Consider the following 24,650-nt stretch of genomic DNA (forward strand, 5'->3'; position numbering starts at 1 on the left):
CAATAGTCCCAATGAAATACCAAAATATTTTGCATATGAAAAATTATTAGCAACTAGCCACCAAGATCATAAGAGATTGCAGACAAAGAGAGCTAATGCTATTTCCCTATCACACACATCTTTTGAAGACCACAGTGAGACAGTATTAACAGCAGAAACTCCTGAGTTTAATACCACAATTCTGGAGAAGATTGAGAAGGTTACTTGGAAATACATGGCCCCTGTCAAGAATGGTGAATTATTTATCACATGTATGCTGGTAAATGCTTAGTAAGGACAGGAAAGTGCTGTTCATTCAGAGGGCTGTGCCTGTGATGCTGGCTGGCTCAGGGCTTGTTTCTTCCGTGCCACAGCCGTGCGCAAGGCCTGAAGAATCATGTTCTCGTTGTTCATTATGTTGTAATTAGCCAGCTTCAGAAGCTTGTTGAAATCTTCTACTTTCAGTGAGACCTCCCTGGTTGAGTATGGAGAGGAGAAACTAGAGATATCAACCTTGCCCTGTTCCATTTCAGCAGCACTACGTGTCATGCCTGTCAAGGGAAAAAAAGAAATGTGTTTGTATAGTCCCACAGAAATACCATATTTTGATAGGTCAATAATAACTTGGAGAGATCATACTATAAAGGTAAGTGCAGTGCCATGATCTCGGAGAAATCTACTTCTGAACAAAGCCTGTTGAAATAAAACAAGTGTCATTAAATGTAATTTCCCTTGCAGTCAGCACCATCTTCTGGCCAGCTCATGGCATATCATTTTGTGTGGTCACCCCCTGCTCAAGACTTACCAGGCAGGTTCTTTGGTAAAACACAAATAAAAAGGAATAGAGATACACAGGACAGGAGGATGCAGAATATTAGTTGGCTTGGAAACCATCTTAAAAGCAAAGTCTCCGTCTCAAATACTAATCCAGAAAGACACTTTGTGTACTATTGCTTTGATATTCCAGCATTTTCAACCAGCATATTAAATGCCTAAATAGAAGGCACAGTGGCCCACCTCAGAATCATTCTATACTGTGATTCTCACCTAGATCTGAGTATCATAAAACATATAATTTGAAATATATGCTTTGTTCTATACCCTAAAGTAAACTGGAAATTACAAGAAGATATTAGTTTCCATTCCTCTAATAGAGGAACAGAATTCTTCTATTCCCTGAATTGCACCAAGACACAAGTAAAATTATGCACAAGACTTCACCAGATTTTGCAAACAGTTTGAATCATCCCATTTTGCAATCTATTCACTAGTATGAACAAACAGACAAAGGGGAGTTGTATTGAGTTGAGGGGAAAACACCCAGGGAGTAGGAATGTTCCTTGAGTCAATGAAGTTACTTGGGTACTGTTAACTTACCAGGTGCTACGTATGTTTGAAAAGTGTCATTCACTAATGGAAAATAAAGCAGCAGAGGAGCTCCTGGGGTGTCTGCACCATCGAACATGTAGCACTCTTTCAGGTTCTTCTCATCATCCTTCAGTCCAATGCAGGGAAATGGAATTCCCTGCTCTGCGAAATATTTGCAAGCCTGCTCCAGGGGCTGGTCAACAGCAGCAGCACAAGGAACAGAAAAGATAGCAAAGATCAGACTGCTGCCAAACCCAGCAGTTCATGCAAAGTTGCACAAAACAGACTGAGAGAGAGCCAGCCATAAATAATGTGGACACCTGCAGCCCCAAGGACTGCTTTTCAGCTGCCCAAGGAGCCATTAGAAATAGTCTTCCAGGAAAACACCTAATATCAAGATGGCAAAGAGAGCTTAAACCTGTACTAAGGTATGTCTCTAGAAGGAGAATATCACGTAGAAACAGAACAGATAAATTCAAACAACGTTATAGACCATTAATTAAAGGAGAACTAAGTCAGAAAAAATCTGGGTCTAAACAAAACTAAATTTGCAGTCTAAGACAGTAAGATTCCCAGTCCCATTATCTGTTTATATAGCATATAACTTGTGAGTTGACCTCAGTAAACTTTAGCAGGGTTTTAAGACCAACCTACCCATATCTATAGCTGAATTTTAGAAATAACATGAGATTTTCAAATATTCTAAGACCTCAAAATATTGCACTGAAAATATTCATCAGAAAGCCCATTTGTGATTGATAACCAGCTTTGCTAAATTAGCTAACAAAAAGGTACCACCTCTTTTTGAATCTTGAATACAAGAAAGATACATAGTTGAAGATACTATCATTTCCACTGCAGTACAAAAACAAGTATTTCTCATTGTAATTGCACCATTGAAGTGTCTTCCACTTGAAAAACTGACAGAACCTTAACCAATGAACTTTGCATTTTTTGGATTGTCCCTCAGGGGCAGGTTCACAATCACAAGTCTGTTCTATATTTTGAAGTTTGAAACTGTCTATGTGGTAAATACTGCTTTCAAAATGTATACAACTTTTTTAACCAAATTAGATTTCTGCAAGAACAGTAAATGCATTTGATACCTCGCTTCAAGTCCACTATTTAGGAAGAAAAAGTGTATTTATTAAAAGAGATAAAAATAAAGATTAAGAAACCCATTACTCACTAGGCTATTCTTGCTAGAAAATCATTTTGTGGGAAACAAAATTTGTACATTTATAAGCAAAATTCAGATTAAATTCAGCACTTGAATCACAGAAGTTCCCCAACTATATTTGTGCTATTAAATATTATATATAAAACTATAATAAACATTGCAATTAGACTTTCTTAACTTCATTTTGCCTGTTTTTATTTCACTGGTGAAGAACTTAGGGATTTTTCAAAAGTAGTTTGAGAAAAATACACATTTTCCTCTCTAGAAATTTCCATTCTAAGATTTGAAAACAGCATGTTACTAATTCCACTAAGTTCCTATTTCACAGACACCTGTTTGAAAGTAGTGGAAAGCAAAGCAAAAGCTGTTTGAAAGAAAATCAATTTTGAGACTTCTCACCAATGTCTGTGATCCACCTGTGTAATTTAAATGTATGATGACATCCACTTTCCTCTCTGGTCTCATAAGGGGTGGGTAACTGGTTTCAAAGAAAAAGGCTGCATCCACCAGCTCCAGGTGTTCCGAGTTGCCTCTCAGGTCATTGGGAGAGGAGTCTAGCAAAGTGTCTAAAGAGTGGAAGATTCAGAGCTATTAGCAAACTGCAGAAAGACATCTGTCAAGTTAGAAGGCAAAGAGAAGGTGAGTTTCTCTTCCATCCAGGAAGGGTAGGTAACGTGCAGCAATCCTAAAGCTCCTTCAGCCTCTCCACTCACTTTGTGCTGTCTTTCTAAACCCATGAATGCACCAAAACCTACACAGATGTTGCCTTATATGCAGAGCCTCACCCCAGCAATTTTTATTCCTGTGAGGACTTTGAGTACCCAACAACTAAATAATTGAACATTTGTGTTACTGAAATTGAAAGGTGTGAGGAGTTCCTTCCTTCTCCCTCCTCCCAGTGGGCACTAACAAGTAGCCACAAAACCCACTCAGTTCTCTTCAGGACACGCAAACATCTCTCGCTAATTCCCAACCCCTGTGCCTGCCCCAATGAGACACATAAGCAGCAGAGCCATGCACACCTTTCCATTTTGTGAAATGTTCATGCTGAATGTACTCATTGTGCATCTGGAAGCCCCTTAGGAAGTTGTGGTACTTGGAGACGGCAGGGCGGTCCGTCAGGATGTCCCGGAGCGTCGTGGAGAGGCCGCTCGTAGGAGTGAAAACACACGTAGCCATCTCATACGGCTTCTCAGGCAGGTCTGGTTGTTCCTCTGGAGATACACAGCATAAATGGCATGAAACTGAATTACAACCATAATTAAGAAGAGGCAAGACACAAAGAGGAGAAAGGGTCTTCTGTAATCGTGTGTTCACAGCCCAACTTTGCATTATTTTCCCTATGATCTGCTGTGAGTTCCAGTTAATTTTGTAACAAAAGTATAAACTTGTGTTTCCTAAACTCTGGTTGGTTATACATGACTAAAAGAACATTTTCTCATAAAACAGGTTGATTTTGGTACACACTGAAGTAATTCACCTTTCCAGACAAACAAGAAACAGAGGAACTAATTTTATTAATATATTTTAAGGGATTACTGCTTTTAGATTCCATATAGGTTAAATATTAAATTTAAAGCTTATTTTGAAAAGCATTGAAAAATTCTAGCATTTTACTTTCAAACTAAATATTTTTACTTTTAAAAAGCTATATTGTTCTATTTGGTTCAATTGTGGACACCTAAATTCAACAAAGCTTACAAATTATTTATATAAACTCAAACGTAAGATTTAGGGGATTTTTTTATGAAAACATAGTCCACAGAAATGTGACCCAAGTCTGTTCACTGGCTTTGCTTGAATTATGTCATGAAGATGCTCATGAGTTTTTCCAAGGAATGGTCTTTCAGTACAGAGCTGCTTCTCTCAGCTAGTGTAAGAGCTCCACCACATTGACCTTGTTTGATGGCTACTAAGTCTTTCAATTTAGTCAGATTTCTGTGGGAGGGATGTGCTGTGCAGGGAAAGGAGACTGAAACAGAAACAATCAAGCTTCTTTCTGGCTAACAAACACAACATGAGGCTTTGACACAGGTATGTCTTTCCCAGCCTTTTAAAGACAACACGTCAGGGACCACCTTCTGCGTCCATCCCTATCTTCTTTATAACAAGACCTGTCTGATGAGGCCTTTCCTTCTTTTCACAGTCTCACTATTTAAGCAAAACACTGGCTATTCAGTAAAATCAAATAACTTCATTTTTCTGGTATATACCCAGAGACTGAAAGAAACAGGATGAGAGGGAAATGTGAGTGCAGTTACCCTATCAGAGGGGTCTGGAGAAAGGTATTTTGGTTTACCTATTTCAGTCACTTTGTCTTGGGTCCATCTGTGCCAGAAGTCTTCTGAATTATCAGCTGCGTGCCAGGCATCCAAGAGATTTTTGGAGAAAATACTACTCCACATTCCTAGAAAGTGGGAGAGGTATAATAAGCAATGCAGATGTAAACATAAGTTTTTTTAAAACTGCCTCCTGCTCCTTCCCCAGTTCTTCTCTAAGTTTTTCTTATTTCTATCCAATTTTTGCATAAGTTCAGACATCTGTTTCAGTGGTAGACTCCAAAGACAAACCTATTTAGGAAAACTTATTTAGGTAAACTTATTTCAGAAAAAAAATCCAAGTCTTTTCCCTCTCACCGTCTTTTACCTTGAACTTTTCTTTGAAAATTCAGTTTTCATGTTCCTATTTTCATTTCCTTTTTCCTATGATAAAGAAATATTTTCAGCCATCTTCTTCTCTGATTCTCCTCTTTCTCACTCCACTGATTTATTTTCAATGGGGTTTTTTGGCTTCCAGAGAGTATCATAGATTTCCAACTTCGAAAAATTTTTGCAAGCTATAGGAAATGATGGTGCCTCAAAAGCACTCACAAATGTACATGACAAATTCTTTGCCATTTTAGTTTATTTTTATCTTCGACCAAATGATAAAACCACCTTTGCCAGCAGTTGGATGAGTCTCAGTAAACAGAATCACAGTAGTTGGATGGGATCATCAAAGGATCATCAAGCCCAACTCCTGGTCCTGCCAGGACAACCCCAAGAATTCTATGCCTGAAAACATTGTCAAGATTCTTTCTGAGCTCGGGCAGGCTTGGTGCTGTGACCACTTCCCTGGGGAGCCTTTCAGCTGACTGACCCAGCACCTCTTCTCATGCTAACAACAGGCTTCTGGGGGTGAATTCCTGAATCATTAATGCTTCTATTAAAATCCTGTTCAGTCCCCCAGGTTGGTGGGTTACCTTGCATGAAGCAGATTCGTGACTCAGGGAGTTTCTTCATCAAGCGACCCATGAAGAACTCGCTGCCAAAATCCTCCGCACGAATGAAGGCGCCATATTTCAGGAACCCCACCTCGTATGGCGTGAACTCCACCCACTCTGCCAACACATGCACCAAGGTTAGCTCCACTGTAGAAAATAGTCCAGTTGCCAGGCTTGGAATAAGCCTCAGACATTGTCTCTTAGAAGAAAACTGGCTTAGTACATGTCCTGAGCAAACCCTGCCAACAGCCACTGCTGAACCATCTATAACACTGTCCACAGGTTTGTGAAAGGATTGTGTCAGGGCTGGGGAAAATTTAAATTCTTCTTCTCTGTATCTAGTGAGTACAAAGTTTTCTCATGGAAGGTGGACTAGAACCCACACTGACTTCTGTTGCCTTTAGGCAGCTATGTAAAACAGAGTAATAGAATGGTTTGGATTGGAAGGGACTTTAAAGATCATATTGTTCCAACTCCTGTCATGGACCAGAATATATCTTAAGCAAACTTAAAGCTCTAGTGAATCACTTTCTTGAATAATTAATATAATTTCTGAGACTTTGTCAGAGAATTATGTTGTGTTATTAGTCTGAAGGTAATACCTGAAAATACACAAGGCCAAGTGATCTTACAAAATAGCTAACTCTTGATGTTTATCATGATCCTGTCCAGTTACTCTTTACATTTCTGAACACTGCTTTTCTGGGCTTGGAGTGAGAATTTAAAACAACTCATCATTATTTACTGTATCCCCACAGTGTATCTCTCGGGGTGAAAATATAGCTCTTTTCACAACTGAAACATTACCTCTGAAGTCTTTGGTGGCAACTTTGTCCTTGACATTAAGGGCAAGGTAGATGGGCAGTGGGTTCTGACCTTGGTTCACTGCCTGACGTTGATCAGAAAGTCTGTGGTGGCTTTTCTGGATTTGAAAAAAAAAACAAAAAACAAAAAACAAAAAAACAAAACAAAAAAAAAAAAACAAACCCCAAAGAGTTATATTATAATCAGTTCTTTAGAAACATCAGCTTATAAACTCTAAGACATCAATTTCCTGAATTTGCTCCTAAATTCACTTCCACGTGCTTGAATAACAGTGGGTAAGAAAGAAGGAGCAATTTCTGTTAACATAACCAGCCATGCTCAGCTTTCAGTATACAATGACAACAGTGAATCACTTCACATTCTGTTCTAGCTTTGTATGGTTAAATGTAAGTTAGAATATACAGCATATCCAGGTAATTCAGATGTCATCATATACTTCATCTGTTAATGACAGGAGTTCTTCAAGGCAGCATGTGAGTGACCCTTCTAATCAAGATTTCTTTTTTTTTATATACTATATTGAATGTTAACATCCACAGAGGAAAAGTCTTTAAGATGTCCCATACTAACAACTTATACAGGAAATGGAGGTCTTGAGTATTCTTCAGTCAAATTAAATTCTAGCAAATTTTGCTATGTAGCACTGAGGCTGGAAACACTGTGTAAAATGTGATATGAAATGAGATTATTTAATTCTATCTATTTCATCTAGACAAAAAGTAAACCATGTTTACAGAATTTTGAAATAAAATAGCTTTTTTTCTCCAGCTGTCATCAGTCTGGAGAAAGTTTGGAAAGTTTTTGCTTGTGTCATTACAATAAATTAGAAATTGAAGAGCCTGAGATAGCTGAAAGGCACCCACTGTAGTTAATTTATCTCACCAGCTCTGGATCTATGTACTTTCTTATCACTAAGTCACAAAATGCTGGACATAATGAGTACATCTGCGGTACATTCAAGTTAAGAGTGCAGCTTGTGCAAATATTGCAGTAGTGGAGAGATAGAAGCATAGGGCTATAAAAAACACCTAAGAACCTTACAAATTTCTAGCACAGCTGTAGTGTTAATCAACATTCTGCTTACTTTAGAGCTAGTCTGAGCATTTCTGCTACATTCAATCACACTTCAGCTCCAATGCAGACATACACTGTCTCTCCAAGTTATTAATGCAAATAAGTGGTGTTCTTTCTTTGCACCAAGTACAGTGTTAGTGACTGGGTGTCTCTTCCTAGGACTCTAGTTTCTTGCAATGGTTGTAAATATTAAGTCAATAACTTTGTGAGTAGGAAGATGTGTAGACATTACCCCATCATTCAACATGGCTTCGATCATGAGCCCCCACAGATCAATAAAAGATGTTTTATGTCCTGCTTGGGTCCTTTGGCTCAGCTCTCTGTAATAATTCCTCAGACTTTTCAAGCAAAAAGCCCCCATCTTGCACTTGGCTGCTTGCTTGCGTGCTTCAATAATTACTTCCCCAAGATCCTTTCGTGACCAATCAGCATCTTCATACAGCTTTGTCATTGTCCTGCAGACAGGAAACATGATGGAATGTAGGGAGAAATGAACAAGATGCTTTTGAAACTCAGAGAGTACACTTTATAGGGTTTTGTATGCAAATCGATTAATCTTTTAGTTACTCTTCTCTTTGAGCTTACTTTGTGCAGAAATGCAAGTCTAAAGGCAACCAATCAAAAATCACTTAATCTAAGATGCAACACAAGCAGCTACACCAGCTGTCAATGCTGTTTCTGTCAAACAGTAAATAACAATAAAGGATCATTTTTCATAGGATTAAGGATGTTTACACTTCCAATAAAGTCTCCTCTTTTATTTAAGGATAGGTCATGATGCACAATAATCCTTTCATAGGTGACCTTGGCACTCCTAACCCAAAGATGGAAGCAATAACTCAATTGATCACCTTTATCCTTTCTGGAACCAAGACAGAACATAGGTTTTTCTTAAAACATCAAGATCCAAACAACAGTATCAAAATGACTCCTCACCATGTTGTGCCAGACGAACCACTGATGTATGAAACACAATCCAGAACACGCAACTTTTGGAGACCCAAAATGCTGCCATACATGGCAGTGAGTGCTCTAATGCCACACCCTGCTGTGGTCACAGCCACTATAGGCACCTGTTTGATATAAAAAAAAAAGAGCAGAAAGCATAGATGAAAGAGTGGCATTAAGGCACAAATAATGTCAAAAGATTACAGAAATGCAAAAGCAGTATTTTGACACTAAAATTAAGAGATAGAGCAACATTTTTCTGTACTGTACATCCCTGTGGAATATATTAGGTCTTGGCACTTCAGAGAGGATTTTTAAGAAACACAGACCAAACTATTGGTTTGAAATGCCTTCAAATAATTCATCTGTAAGCTGAGTGGAAACATACATTTTGCTTATTTAAACAGACAGTTGAACTCTTCAGCTGAGATCACATTGGTGGCAAAGTGCCCTGGAGGATGAGCTGATGTTAAAAATCCTCACTCCTTATCCAGATGGAGGTAAAAAAATCATCCCTCATCTCCTGACTTGAGGGAAAGGAGAGAGAAAAATCCCCCAAAAGTGCCCTTCATTGGTTACCTCATGCTCTTGCAGATCTTCCTCCAGATGAAGAACATCCTTTAGCGCAGCAGCAACTACCTTCTTTCGGTTTTGCAGGAAATTCTGTTCATCTGTGCAGAGGTCAAACCCCAGGCGGGCATCAAGGTTTCTTGGTCTGAAACACAGACCCTGAGTCCTGAGACCAGGGCACAGGTATTGTTATATTATTAGTCACTGTGGACAACTCCAGCTGTGCTTGTGTGTGTTTACAGGGCAGTTTGTGGACAGTATAATGTACTAAATGGGAAGCAACACCACAGACAGCCCTCTGCTAATGGCTGCAGCTGAAAATGAGAATGCAAATAGTAAGGCAGAGCAAATCATGATGCACTGTCCCTTATGGTATCTACTATAGACTTCTGGTTTTATTTGCTCATATAATAATTTTTCAAGTTTCAGCATTGCTGCCATGCATCCTGTAACTAGATAACCTCTGTCAAGGGGCACTGCAGCTGTGAGATCAGAGAAGCAAGCTGCCATGCCTTGAAGTTATTTTGTTTGTATCATTCAGAAATGTGATTTCTTTGTGGAGCTGCTCTCTCATATAATAGTGCACACAAATCAAGACCTATTGCTGAGATGCACTGGCAGCTTGGAAATTTGGAGGACAGGGGATCAATGATTTAATCTTCCATCACTTGGAAAGGAGAACCTCACAAATAAAAGTCTACAATTCACACCATAACGAACTCACACATCTGCTCCCATCTGAGCCTGCATCAAATGATTTCAAATGAGCTTTTTGTAGGAGCAGATGTCTCCCAGTTACAAAATCAGGTCTTGCTGGAGACTCACTTACCATTCATTTGCCTTTGTGTACAAGTCAATTGTCCTGTCCTGAAAATCGCAATACAAACAGTGTAAGCATGCTCAGGTCATCCTGCACCTTTCTCCCCCACTCCATCTAGGGTCTGAGTTTCACTATTTGAATTCAGCAGCAAGGCTGGAGAATCTGGCCAGCAATGTCTGGACAGTGAGAGACCTTCACAAGTTCCAGCACAGTCTGGGTTGAATAAAAGTAAGCCATTCACCCAAGCTAGGTGGGTTCAGGGCCCCTCAGCTTCTTATTATTTAACATTTATTATCTGGGGAGGTTGTTGAAAGCTGGACATCTGAACCATACATATATGGAAGATCTCTATTTTATCTTCTACTTCAGGCATTCCCTTTGCAAATATACCACCTAATTGTCATAGCCATTACTGTTAACAAGCATACTATGTTGCTGAACGTACATATTCGATGTGTCCTGAGGAAGTTAGTTTAAACTCAGAACAGAGTTTCACAGGGCATGCCTGGATCCATGTGCAGAACAAAAGAAAAATTATTGCATAGTTGCAGAGTGACTGTCATTCACACCTTACACCGTAGCATGTTTTGTGTCCAACAGGAACTGAATCACTGAGCTCTAAGACTAATCATCCACCAAACTGAAGACCTGTTGGGCTGTTTTCTGTTAAGAAAGACTTGTTCTCACCTCTCCAATTGCTATTTTCTCTTGGATGGGGAGCGAGTTCAGAGGCAGAGTCACAGATTCATTCATATCCCTTTCATTTTGACTTGATATAGACTGGGGAAAAGGATAAAACAAACAAACAAAAAAGTTAGCTATTCTACAAAAAAAGAAAAGAAAAAAAGAAATAAAGGTAGAAGGAGTTTCCAGTCTCACAGACATGCACTAGCCAATTCCCAGCACACACACTCAGGTCTCAGAGCCCCAGTGAAAGAGCTCTGTGTCAGTGGTGCTCGCTCACCCTGCTGAGCCGCCGGCGCCGCGGCAGAGCCACGGTGAGCGCCGACTGGTTGTACTTGATGTAGTGGAACCTGGCCGGGGACGTCGGGCACAGGCAGGAGCTCAGCGTGTGCGTCCGCGTTCCCTCGTACGACCCGTCCACAGTCAGTGCAAACTTCCTCTCTGAGCAAAGGGGGCAGATTAAGCTCTTCAAAAAACGGGGATAATTCGTTTGCACAGTAATGTAGTGTAGGTTTTCCTAAAGTAACAACGTTGTTTTGGTACCCAAATTATAGGGAGAATAAATAGGCTGGCTTATCTGAGGGTTTCAGTTTTAGAGATGGTGTACAGAATGTGACATATAGTGGCTGTTGCTATAGCATCACTGCACTTGGATACATATGTGATAGCAGAGACTATGGCTCTGTTCATTAGGCAATGATTCATAGCCAATAATAGTCTGGGGGGACACTCTTTTCTGAAAGTCTGAAATGCAAAAAATACCTTATTGTTACACCAGAATAATATTTGAGTATTCCATACTATCTTATTGCTGAGATACTTTGAAAATGTTGGGTTTTTTGCATCAGACCACAGTTCTCTTTGGTATCAGTTAAATCTCAGTCCCTCTATCATGTTTCTCTTTCCTTCCACTTTTAATATTTCTTCTGAAATATTTCTAGCATTTACAAAATAATGTCTGGTGTTTTTTTCATTTCATGCAAAAAGCATCAGATATGTCTGTTGAAGTAATTAAAACTGGTCTTTATGTAGAAAGATATTGACCCACAAGGTTCAAGGTGAAATATGTTCTGTAAAGCTACACACTCCAAAGTATATTGTCAGCCTAAAGAATTACCTCATTTAAACATTTTCAGTCACATCTAGCAAATTTTTTCTCTGAGCTCAACTGGATCATCCAGGTGCTTAAGCAGTGTGCTGGATTGGGGTCGTTATGAGATGTAAGAGCTAGATAGTTTAAAAATTGCGTAGGAGGCACACAGTTCCACAAGTATGGGCTTGACATGGCAGTGATACACTGCTTTAAGTGTGCAGCAAAGGTCTTCATTAATATACTGTGTCTTGTGTTTCACCCAGTGACATGTCTTACATTGTATACCTAAAGTAATTCTATGAAGTTAGATGGTAAAAGAGGCCCAATTCTCATTCTGCCCATTTTTTCCCAGAATCCATAAACAACAGGAGTTACCTTCAGTCTAGGGCCCAAAAAAACCTCAATTCCTTGCACAACTGCTTTGGAAAATTTTAGGTATCTGGCAAGATGTCACTGCAGAGGAAAATATTTTTGGGGAAATTGGACCATGTGCTTATCTCACCACATTCAGGAATAATCTCTATATTTTTGATCAACTATGACCACCTCCACATGCCACTGGAATCAGTGAGATTTTGTCTTGCATCCTAAGTAATTTTAAAACCAGCATTCTCAAGTGTAAAACGCCAAGTGCTTCTGCCATTAAGTGACAGCCTGATTTGCTCCATAAGTCAGCAAAGGCTCACCCATAGTGTCCTTCCTCAGCCTCCCATCGTTCACCTGCACGTCCAAACAGGAAACCTCACGGGACTGTAAGAGACAAGGGGGGCAAGGACAAAGGCATTCACTGTCAGCAGGGCTCAACTTCATCCAGCCCACTGGACACTGTCCGCAGGGTCTTGGGACACACACCTCAGGGGAGAGGTGGTGCCAGCCTCTAACCCCACTGCCAGGTCTAGGGAGATGGGATTGGACTTCCCCATGGGAAATAACAGAATGCATTGGGATGAGGAAAGAAAGGGATCTGCTTGCTCTGCCTGCAGGAGCAGCCCTGCGAGGGCCTGGGGCAGGAGCAGCCACAGGAGAAGGCTCTCCAAACAGGGTGCCCAGCTCTCCCTGGGCAGGGGGAGGGATGTCATAGCCCTGAGCCCAGCTCAGTTTAGGCAGAGGCGAGCGCTGGCAGCAGCTCACAGTCTTCATGGCTTTAACCTCTCCCAGCACAAGTCACTAGCTGGGATCACTTGGGAAAGCCAATGCCAGCACCAGCTTTAGGCTGTGTGTGTTGGTCTTGGTCAATGTCTCCATGCCACCACAATGGCCTGGTACCTTTAACACCAGCTTTGCAACAAGCATTCCTATACAGCAGTGAAAAGGATTATAAAATAAAAATTACCACTAGAACTCCATTAGTAACAATGTTTTCAGGAGGATCTGGACTGAAAGACAAAATGGAAAACAGTCAATTCAAAACCAGAACATTCTTATTTTTCTCTTTTTCTGACTTTTCTCTGAGCATTGTTTCATTATCTTTATCTTAAAAGTCCATCTGTAAACAGGCAGCACAGATAAACAGAATCAGAAATTCTACGTGCATATTCAATCCAGTTTGCCTCTCCCAGGCTAGAACCTGAACTTTAAATTTGTGGACATCCACCAAACAGAGGAGTTGCTCATTGTATCAGACAGGATCATTTTCTGACACTCTGAAGACAGTTTACACAGTGATGGTATAATCCCACTATTGCTCAAAATTGTTGAGTTCAAACCTGGAATCAGAGCTAAAAAGCTGCTGAATTCATCCAACATGCCATTAAAAAAAGGAGGAAAATTACCATGTGCCTTAAAAATCAGCAGCACTAGGACTGATCTACGTGCTTATTCTCTCCATTAACTGTACAGTCAGCAAAGAAAGACAGAAAAAAAATTTCTTATTACCACAATAAGGAACAAGAGGGGAAACTTAAAACTTCCTCCGGTGTAGAATGTGTGTTTCAGCTTGGTGAGCAGCTGCCATCAGAGCTATCTCTATCCATGTACAGCACCTGTGCTTGCTTCTCTCTGTGTCTGGATGCCCAGTGTAGATGCATGCATACCATGCACCATCATGCATTCCTTCTACATTAAACAGTCTACACAAAGTTACCTTCTCATTTATTCAGATGTTGGCAGTGTTAGGGGGCTGCAAGTGTGAACTGATCTGTAGCAGTAACCTTGTGTTTCCATCTTACACCTGCAGCTATTTCATCTTACTCACCTGCTCTCCATTGTGAATTCAACCTCCAGCTCCTCTTTCCCCTGCAAAAGAAAATTAAGGCAGTCACTGCAGCTTGGTCACCTGTGAAGAGAGATATCCTACAGAAATCTGTGCCCTTCAGGGTCTCTATAAACCAGTGTCCATCTTTTGTTGCTGCACATGCCCCAGACCTAATTTCCTTCATGTTGTATCTGTCATTTTTCCAGTATCATATACTCTAGCATCTTATCCATTAATTTAGCAGACTCCAAGTGGAATGCAGGGTACTGCAGGGCCACTTGGTGGCTGCTGCCCCCTGCTCCCTCTTGGCATGCTCTCCACACAAGCATATTCTCTCCTGACCACACCCTCTTTGCATTGTCCTTTAATTTTATCCATACCTGTGGATTCAGCTGGAAACTTAGCTGAATGTTTTCTCCCAGCTGGATTTTGGAGACATCAAAGAAAACTGTGAGGAGATGGTCATCTTCAGTTACTTTGTCCTCATCACAAACTTTAAGCTCCAGAACGTTCTGGGGAAAAAAATAAATAAATATGAATGTTTTAAGAAATATAACATGCTACAGGTATTTCATTTTAGTTTAAGAACCTTGGAAAATAATGAAAAATTAGAAATACTGCAGTTGCTTTTTGTGTACTCTATTGACTATGCAGGCAGATACAGCTTATCAAACCATCAAAATCTAAATAAGCACAATAAGAGAGTGTGAATACTTCACAAGGATCTCAGAAAGACTTGAAAGAGTTGAAGGACTATATGGTATGCTTGATATCTGGGAAGAATAGCTGCTGGAGGTGTCTGCATTCTTACCTTAACCTGGCTCTGAATTGTGAAGTGGAAGGTCTCGTTCCATGTCGGGTTCTTGCTGTTCTGGACAGTCTTGGTGCGGAAATGCTGCACTGAAGCTGTTGGCAGGCTCAGGCTCACATAGCAATCAGACTGGCTTACTGTGGAAGACAGGGAAAGCAGGAAAGCAATGGACCAATGAAACAATCTAGTCCCCTGTAAGGTGGGCATTTTTAAGCTCTGTACACAAAGCAATACACAGAATTCTGTCTGGCACTAGTTAAGATCCTATAAAGCTGCTGCTAGACAACCATCTTGCTTTACTATTGTGAAAGCCTGTCAAGGTGCTCTTCTTGAGAACCACTTTTTTCAGGTCCTAGGAGAAAAAAATGAACATTCAAAATGCACAGTTGTGTTGCTGAAGTGCCATCCATACACATAGGGCACACACACAGTGACTTCACAGGGCTGGCCCCCGTGGACATTAGCAGCTGTGACAGAGGCTGCCCATGGACAGAGCCCAGCTCCTACACACTGGGCTTCCCCACGTAAGCATGAACATGCCTTTATGTGCCTAGAGTAGCTCTGGCTCTAAGTTCTGTCTTGTCTACTTTCTGAGCATCATTTCTTTCCTTAGGACCTCTGGCTGTCCATGTGGAGGAGGCAAGAGCTTGTTGCATTTAAGATTCCCGTGAAGCCAAATTTCTGTCACGGAAGGCACATCTTCTACCAAACATCTGATTTCAGTTTGCTGTCTTCCCTCAGGAAAGTTTAAATAGGAAACACTCAACAACAGAGTTTTTCAAGAAATTATAATGAAAAAAGTTCAAGAAAAGAAGTTTATTCACCTGTAGAGATTAAATTATTGAATTTAATCTTCTGTGAAGAAGATTATAAGAAAAACATTGAAATGTTGAACAATTTGATGGATAACATTTGCTTTGAGAAGCAGCTGTACTGGGGCAGAATTTTCACTCATAAAACTGTATTTAAAAAGTATTGCTTAATGTTACTGTTTTCACCTGCATCTCTGTGCCTCAGCCAGAGTGGCAAAGGTGTTTGCAACATTTCATGTGCAGGTGGAAGCTTGTCTGTGCATCCCAGCACAGAGGTAGCTGACATTGCTTCTTTGCACAACATTGCATAGCTCTGCTGTTTCCATTCGAGGCGTGTTCAGGTCAGAAAGTTCACCTATTAGTTCTAATGTTTCCAGATGTAGGGAGGGAAATTTCAGTGGTTTTATTTTCCTTTCTCAGCTGAAGTGGCCAGTTGTGAAGTGTAGCTTCCCACCTGAACTTCATCATAGGAGCTTTTAGTAGGAAGAAGGGGTTAGCAGCAGTCTGCAGGGCTTGCATCATCAACAAGCACTTTCATTCGGAATAAATGCCCATGGTGACATGGACATGATTCTTTCCTTCAGAATAATCTACTGGCAAATACATTTGTCATCATGACTAGGACATAAAAAACCAAGTATGAATCACTAGATTACCAATCTTGTGGACCCACACTCAAAAGCCAGGGATGGTCACCCTACAGAATATGATCTCTTAGTTAGGGATGACCACCTACACAAGTGCCAAAGATAGCATGGGAAGCATTGCCATAAATGCCAATCCCATTAGTAGAATTGTATTTCCTCTTTCTCTAATGACATGTACTGCCATCACAGAGCAGACACACCTTCATCTGAACAGCATCTGAATAGGCCCAAGTCTTGTCACACAGTTTTACTGGTAGACTTGACTTTGGGAAGCACAAAATAATTGCCTTGGCCCACTATTGACTCCCCATGTGTAACTCAAGAATTAACAAAATCAGCCTTTTTCCATGCCCCACCTCCCCCAACTTCTTTGAGGCTTAAGTCCTCTTTTCTGAGTAACTCTGAATGAAAGAGGAGTAGCTTTGATTATTAAAGTAGCTCTCATATATATTAAGATATATTATTAAAAAAAAAATTAAAACACATAGAAATCAGCTAAGCTTCTAACAATTCTAATAGCTCCAAAGTTCTGTATGCATACAGGAAATATCCCTATAAAAATCCTTTTTGGCTCTTGGGAAGCCCAGTCTGATCTTAGCACAGATTTCTTGTCACCACTAGAAGGATCAGAAGGTTCCAAATGGGTAAGTCTATGGGTTACCAGAGTTACCATACTAAACCAAAGTTTATTTCATTGACATTCCCCAATTAGTAATACATGCTCTGACTTCATCTGTTGCATAGAACACAGTATTATTTTGAAACTACATCAATTATGTTTTGTAAGTGGTCATTGTCTGCCACTGCACTGTATCATGCATCTTTAAGAAATAACTATGTGTCAGACACCAGAGCTCTGATATCTCATTTATATCTCTGACTTTCTCTTGGAGAATTCTGACAGCCACTAAAACAAGTGTGATTCCTCTTCCCATCTGCAAAATGTGTTTTCTGATGCCCTTTGCACTTCAGAAGTGTCCTCTGAAACCTGATTACCCCTTGTCTGTAAATTATTTTGCAGGTGTTAAGAGGGAGGTATTTACAGCACCCAGGAACCTTTTTTTACACATCTCTGACACCTCAAGCTGGTGTTCTGCCTGACCACCTGCAGGCATAAGCAGGTGAGTGTGAGAAATGGCACTCCACAGCCTACTCTGTGCCCTGCCTGGTGGATGTCACTGCAGTATCCCTCTGCCTTTGCATGTGCCCATACAAGGCTCCCACTGCCAGCCGCAGCAAACCCCATCCCCCTGGTGCATAAGCCTAACCAACACCCAACTCCAGCAGCAGGCTCTCACAAAATACACAGAGCACAGCATCACACCAGTGACCTGTCAGGTCCCTGCCCTCCACCATGACAGCTGACAGCTGTCAAACATGCTTGGGATGGCAGCCATGGCATTCCTGTGGGGCAATATCCGGCCCAAAGCAGGTGTGGCAGCAGGTATTTATGACAGCACAGCCTCCTTGTCCAGTTATTATACTCAGTGTCTAATTATCTTCCAGGATAATAGCAGGCAGGACTGGATCTTAATTGTGCTTTACCCTTAGGAAGCATTACAACAACATGACCCATGCTGAAAAAACATCATAGCCACAGCCCCATGCTGCATCCCAAACAGCAGGACACCCACTCACCTGGCTCGAGCTGAAATCTCACCTGCCTCATAGACAGCTCAAACAGGGCTCAACTAAATGTTTGAATTTTAATTCCATTTCCTTTTTTGATGTTAACAGCTGCAAGCTTCAGCCCACCTGTAACCTGGGCAGAAGCCTCAAACATCCTTCTCCTCATGGAGCACCTTTAGCTCCTCTCTGAGGTAGACTTTTTCATTACACTTCTGGTACAGTTTTTCTTGTTGTGCTGAAAGAACCTGAACCAAGAATGTGGTCTCAAACACTGTTTGCCCAGAGCATCTCCTTGACCTGGTCTCCCTGCACTTAGTTTCAGCCAAGTCACAAAATATAAGCTATCAACACCAGTTCAGAGAAGCACTTTCCTTCTTTTTCTCCCACTTCATAGCTGAGTAGGTTTCTGGCTGAGGGCAGGGGACAAGTCAGTTTCACTGTCTTTAGAGGGCAAAATATTAGAAAATTGGTGTCATGAAGCTTTTAATACTATTTTTTAAATAAGAATGTAGGCTACTTCTGTGGCCTTCCAGAAGGCGATTTATAGGCAGACTATCAGAATTCATTCTGCCCAAGACCAGTTCCTGTCCCCAGGGAGCATTCAGTATTCATCTTCTAATAGGTAAACTTCAAGAAAAAGCTTTCACACTTTCTCCCACCCTGCCCTTCACTCTGGGTGGAGCATCCTACAAGTATTCCTAAAACTGTATTTATATAATCTCATTTACATCCCTCCTTAAAGCACTCCTTTGTTGAGATGTTGCTAAACAACCTTCCTTGTTTGCCTTTAGCAGTCCACATCCTCTGATTTTATAATCTTATTTCATGCAGCACCTAGAACAATAGGCTGCTGGTGTGTAGTTGCAACTGCTTAAATGATGAAGCAAGTAATAAATAACAATGAAACAATAACAACAGTGCAAGAACAGAACACCAGAGGAAGTCTGCATGTTCCTGCAATAGGTATCATGGTGGGACACAGTTCCTCAAATAATAATGTATTTCAATGACTATATTTTTTTTCTGGATCTCAAGGGACTTTCACATGAATTGATCTCTTATGTGGCAGAATTGATACTGCAATTCTGTAAAAAAAAAAAAAAAAAAAAAAAAGTTTTGCTGAAATATAAAACATACTTAATCATTTTATAAAATATAGTACCCAAATTTGTCTTACAGAAAAAAAGTCGAAAACTTGAAGTTTCCAAAATTAAAAAGCATAGTTTAAATTAAAAAAAAATCTGTAAAAGCTTTAAACAATACAATTTTCTTACTAAGAAAATATTCTTACCATGAATAATATTTTTAACTCTATACTGGCCAAGATCCATTGAGCCAAGAGCCCACATTCAGTGTCCACTGAGGAGTCTTGGGCATTTTCAGAAAGCAGATAATGATGACTTAAAATTGCTGAACTTAATATCCCCATGCAGTAGCCTACTTTCACATTGTTTAACCCTTAACACTCTGTTTCCTTGCTTTTCCATTTGTAAATTCCACTTAAAGATTTAATTTCTCTGCAGCATCTTTTTTTTTTTTGGGTGGGGGAAACCTTTGGTCCTATCAAGGATGGAAATCACGCACCACATTTATGGGTGGGTGTCTAAGGAAAGTATAAGAGGGAAAACATCATTCAGTGCTCTGTCTTTAAGATACAGAGGCTTCCTGAGCCTACTTTAGCTGCATTTCTTTTTTTCTTTTATGAACTTGCTACACTCTGCCTGCAACCTGCATAAACTTTGGCATACGTTGTCTAAGGTGAGCAGTTGATCTTGAAATTTGAGAAATCTCAGCAGGCAAAGCAGTGTTTTTGAGGGTGGGTTGGATTGATGCACATCCAAGTCTTACTCCATTAGGGAATCAGGATGCTTGTGGAGGACACACCCAAATCTGGGAACTGGCAAGCAGTCCCAGGTCCAGGAATATCAAGGGGCCCAATGAGCCCGATGTGCTTGTGGGTGTGCCCAGTGAGAAAGGGGAATGTGAACAACACAAACAAGGCACTAAATTCACATGTGTTATCAGTGATATCAGATATGCATTAGTACACAAGTGGAAATCAGTGTTATAAATTACACACTGAGGGATCAGTGGGAAGGGTGCATTAAAAAGATTCAGAGTTCCAAAAGCAGAATTAAACTCTTTAAATTGTCTTAGATAAAAATTCTCTCTTGTGCACTGAACTCCTATTAAGGGTCTTTTACTATTCATTCCATAAGAGATGTTAGTGAGGTTTTGAGATTCTCTTGTTATGGATTAATTTTCCCACCTCTGTTACCTGGAAAACAGAGCAGATAGACCAATAATAAAGTTAACCTGCAGCACCAGGTTGGGAGACCTTTTAAGCTCATTACCAGATGAGCATTAAACAAAGTGATCTGAAAACTCTACAGAAACCTAGTGCAAGGTTAGGCACAATTGGCAAGAGATAGAAGAAGCCAATCTAAAATGTCAGAGACTGGTACAGTGAATGAAAAATAGGTACACTTGGTAATTTGTTCTATCTATAAAAGTTTGCAAGAAAGGAAATGTATCAAAAATATGGCTGAGAAAAGGAAGAATGAGAAAAAAAATCAGTGCTAAGAAAATGGTCCTATACAGTAGTCAGCTTTGCTGGTGATGGAGGACATGTGCCTCTGAGTTTGTAGGCCTGTGTCAAGCTGATCTCTAGGGAAGTGTAAAGATGACTGAATCAACTCTATACTCCCCTGGTTTTACACAAACCAGCAAAATTTTGTTTGCATTTTTTTATCTAAAAACTCCCATTTTGCTGCTTCTCAGTGGAAGTCCTATAAAATTATGAACATTAAATTTGCACTAGCTTTTACACTTTCAGAGAAGTTAAGCAGAGGTTAAATTAATTCATTTAAACTTTTTAAATATAGGCTTATTTTATAGGATAAAGAGCCTGTCATTGAATTCTGTGACTTCTATTAAGTCTGGCTGCATAGAAAAATATATCCTCAAACAGCAAATCTTTCAATAAATACGGTTGACACATTTCACACTCAGTAAAATTAAATGTTACTAGAAATAAGCAGCTGTCAGTCAAAACTAGATTCAACATTTAAATATAAGCAAGGCAGTGCTCCCTGACTAGTATGATTTTCTTTTCCTACATGATGAATGTGTACAATAAGTAAAGCATTCACATTTTGCAAGTGTTTGTCCTGGGCTTTTTGTGCAAAGTTTTTCCTCTCCAAAATCATCTATGTCACACAAACTGCTCCTTTAGGAAGCTCTATGGACTGGTGGGACATGGCTTGGACTGGGAAGCAGAAGAGACTGAGCATTTCACTACCTGTCCCATGCCGTAGAAACTTTCTTGTATTGAATAGGTCAGCATCAAAACCCCATAATAAACCCCATTCAGAAAAAAAAACAGCTTAAAGATGAAAATGAAAAGCATTGATCTAGATGAGAAAAGGGTCAAGAGGAAGTTTGGTAAGCTCATTGTCATGCAGATGTTTTAACAGAACATCATTATCTAGGGAGTTATCTAAGGGCTGCAATTTTTTCACACTTCTTTTTTCAGTGCAGTGTGCATGTTTGTACATTCAAATAAGTTTTAGCTGTAGGAAGGGATTTATCTCCAGACTATAACTGAGCATCAAATATGCTTTCCATGCTGTAGAAATAGTTCAGTGAGAAGATTCATATGGATTTTTCTTCCCCATACATTCATCAACAACAAAGCATCTTACTGCTCTTCACTAAAAATCAGAGTGAGAAACTCTTCTTCCCATACCTTTGGTCTCTAGACAAACTATTGCAGAACTTGGAGCAGATAATGTTGGAAAGGCACAAAAATATCTCGTCCTGGATCTTTTTAAGTGAACAACTTTAGCTTGATCCTGCTCATATAGAAACTTTCTGCATTCAGACCTTTCTATGTGTATAAATGAACAGATGCAAGACAAGACTCAGATAGGAGGAGGTGGTTGTCATTCAAGCCATTTTTTCTAATGTTTTGCAGTTCAGATATTTATGGACCATTAATAATATTTGCATAACCATAATTCCTGGTCAGTTTGTAAAAGTATTTAAGAATAGAAAAAGCTAACTGTGAGCCAAGCCTATTGCTGAAGGAAATTTGATAACCCATAAGAGGTGTCAAGTGTGCAGTCCTGAGCTCACATCAAATATTATTTGATAGGCCCAGGGTTACACAGGGTGGACATTACTGTAAGAAGGAACCATGGAAAGAAAGTTCTTATTGCAGTATTTCCTGTGAATAGAATAACATTTATTTGCAGATTCAGATGTGAAATATTTTATGCAATCTGTGCAAACATGCTCTGTATTACAGCTGGTGGCTAGACTTCAGTGTTATATTGACAAAGATAGAAGGAAAAAAAATGTCTTCTAATTGTGTTACCTCATCTTCAGCATACCATGATCACACATCTTCTCTCTCTCTCCTTTTAAATATGGTCTGCAGTGTTTGTGACACTGGATATATTCAGAGTAGCTTTACAAGCATGAGGATGCTCCAGGGGTACAGCAAAGATACTCACACAAGTCTGCTTTCCTGGCATTTTTCATCTGTATGATTTTTACAGTGAGCAAGTTGCATGGAGACGGTTCTGTCTGTTGAACAGCACACAAAATGCATGGCATGAGAATGCAGAAAGGAAGAACAGAAGTACAGAGACAGAATAGAATTAACTGTTTCAGTTCCAACCAACAAAAACATTCCTAAACTGAGGTTCCTCCTGTGCATTGACTTCTCCCCAGAAGGTTTGTAGCCAGTTGTGACCACAGACCTCACCTCTGACGTCTCCATTTTCCATTCTGAGGACACTTGTGGTAACCTTCAGCTTGAGGTATCTGACCCAATCTCATAGAAAGGTGTGATAAAGAACCCTGCTGTGTTATTAATACAGCTGACACACATCTTGGTCTGAGAAAATTCACAGGATGTCATATATATATATCCATTATATTTCACAACAAACAGCAAACAATCTAGCAGGGCAGGAATTAGTAACGATATCGTGGTGTAATGATGCTGCTCATCAGTTGATTTATAGCTACATAATTACATTGTTGTGTCTGATATAGAGCAGTGCTGGCTTTTAAAAGATGAGGATCTGGAAAGGGCCTTCCAGAGACCTTTCCCAAACTTCTCAGGAGCAGTGAGTGAAAGGCACAACTCTATAATTACTTCTCTGTGAATAATTCAGCTTTAAGCAAAACTCTCAGGAATGTATCAAAGGAAATATGTGCAGCTTTCCAGTACATAAAGGGGGCTTATAAACAAGAGAGAGAGAGAGAGAGCAACTTTTTACACAGCTAGTTATAGGATGAGAGGGAATGGTTTTAAATTAAAAAAGAAGAGATTTAAATCAGATATTAGAAAGACATTCTTTACTCAGAGGGTGACGAGGCGCTGGAACACATTGCCCAGAGGAGCTGTGGATGCCCCATCCCTGGAAGTGTTCAAAGCCTGGTTGGATGGGGCCTTTGAGCAACCTGGGATAATATCCCTGCCCCTGGGGTTGGAGCTAGATGATTTTTGAGGTTCCTTCCAACCCTAGCCTTTTTATGATTTTGGGAAACCACCTAAACCTAGAAGTAGTTACCAAAAGACATTTAACAAACCTGTGAGGAAACAGCTTTGATTCAAATGTGGTACTTAATATGTTGGGGCTGAAGTTGAGGTACTTTTTTGCCTCTAGACAGTTGTCCTTCTTAATTAATAAAAGGAGGAAAAATTGCACACTTAATGCTCTAAATTACAAAAAATCCCAAACCAGCCAACCAACCAAACAAAACCCCACTAACAACAATGAATCCCCACCAAAAATCCCACCAACAACAGAAAAAAACGCAAAAAACCTCCAACAAAATCACACCAAAAATCAAGAGGAAAGAGCAAAACTGAGTAGTGGTGCTACACACATATATAAGAGACAGTTCATGCACACTACCTACAGAGCAGGGAGTAGCACTGCAACAAATACATAGATCAGTATATAACAATACATTACCATTCATTCTCTTAGCCCCAAATCTGCCACCACTTTTAAGGGAGTTATATTTAACATCTCACATAATGTTAGTTTCCTTACTTTCCCTATGCATTCATTGACATTAGTGATAACTCCTTATTTTTCCTCAGTGTGTTGCTTTTTGGGTAGAAGCAAAAAGGTATCTTTTTTTTATTTATTGAGAATTTTCAAGATAGAAAATTACTACATCATTGTGTTTGAAAGGCAAAACACAAAGCAGTCACAAAACCCACTCAGAAAGAAACTTTGCTTTGCTCTCAGCCTCGGTGCTCAGGATAATTCTCAGAGCTGAAGATAAAAGAGGTGAAGCATCCCCTCCTAGAGCAGGTCCCCTCTGTCCCCAGTGCTCAGCTCATTGCAGAGCCTCCTCTTGCCCTTCCTTACCTGGCTCTTGCTGTAGAACAGCCCCATGGTGGTCTTTTCCCCTGTGAGCCAGGTGTGGAGGGTGGATGTGTCCGAAGGAGGCTCCGGCCCGCAGCTCCCTGTGCTTTAAGCACCAGGAGCCCCAGGCAGGTGTGTGAGAGCCTGACTCAGCGCAGCCTCACCCTGCCACCACCACTTTGGGCAATCCCCAGCTCCTCCTCCTCCTCCTCCTCCTCCTCCTCTTCCTCCTCTCTGCCCGGCAGCTGAGCTGCACACCTGCACACCTGCACCAGCACACCTGGTTCTGGCACTGCAGGAAGATGAACCCTGCACTGGTAGTTAGAGGGAAATGGAGATGAAAAGGGACCTTCCCTCCA

The 24,650-nt window shown here is 40.3% G+C and overlaps 1 protein-coding gene across 1 annotated transcript; it reads right to left on the bottom strand.

Annotated features, from left to right (window-relative positions):
• Nucleotides 1–217: 217 nt before the first annotated feature.
• LOC130254296 (cytosolic phospholipase A2 epsilon-like) lies at nt 218–24,321 on the bottom strand. Its single transcript, XM_056493680.1, has 20 exons — nt 24,295–24,321; nt 22,414–22,486; nt 14,809–14,945; nt 14,378–14,509; nt 13,998–14,038; nt 13,137–13,179; nt 12,490–12,553; nt 10,991–11,151; nt 10,714–10,806; nt 10,036–10,073; nt 9,216–9,372; nt 8,625–8,761; nt 7,921–8,143; nt 6,597–6,711; nt 5,769–5,906; nt 4,827–4,934; nt 3,550–3,741; nt 2,927–3,093; nt 1,357–1,540; nt 218–530 (listed from the first exon to the last, which is right to left on the bottom strand). Exons 1-20 carry the CDS (start codon nt 24,319–24,321, stop codon nt 292–294), a joined length of 2,469 nt encoding a protein of 822 aa, XP_056349655.1. The 3' UTR covers nt 218–291.
• Between the last annotated feature and the right edge of the window lie 329 nt (nt 24,322–24,650).

Source organism: Oenanthe melanoleuca, chromosome 5, assembly GCF_029582105.1.
Source record: "Oenanthe melanoleuca isolate GR-GAL-2019-014 chromosome 5, OMel1.0, whole genome shotgun sequence".
In the NCBI taxonomy this organism is placed as follows: domain Eukaryota; kingdom Metazoa; phylum Chordata; class Aves; order Passeriformes; family Muscicapidae; genus Oenanthe; species Oenanthe melanoleuca.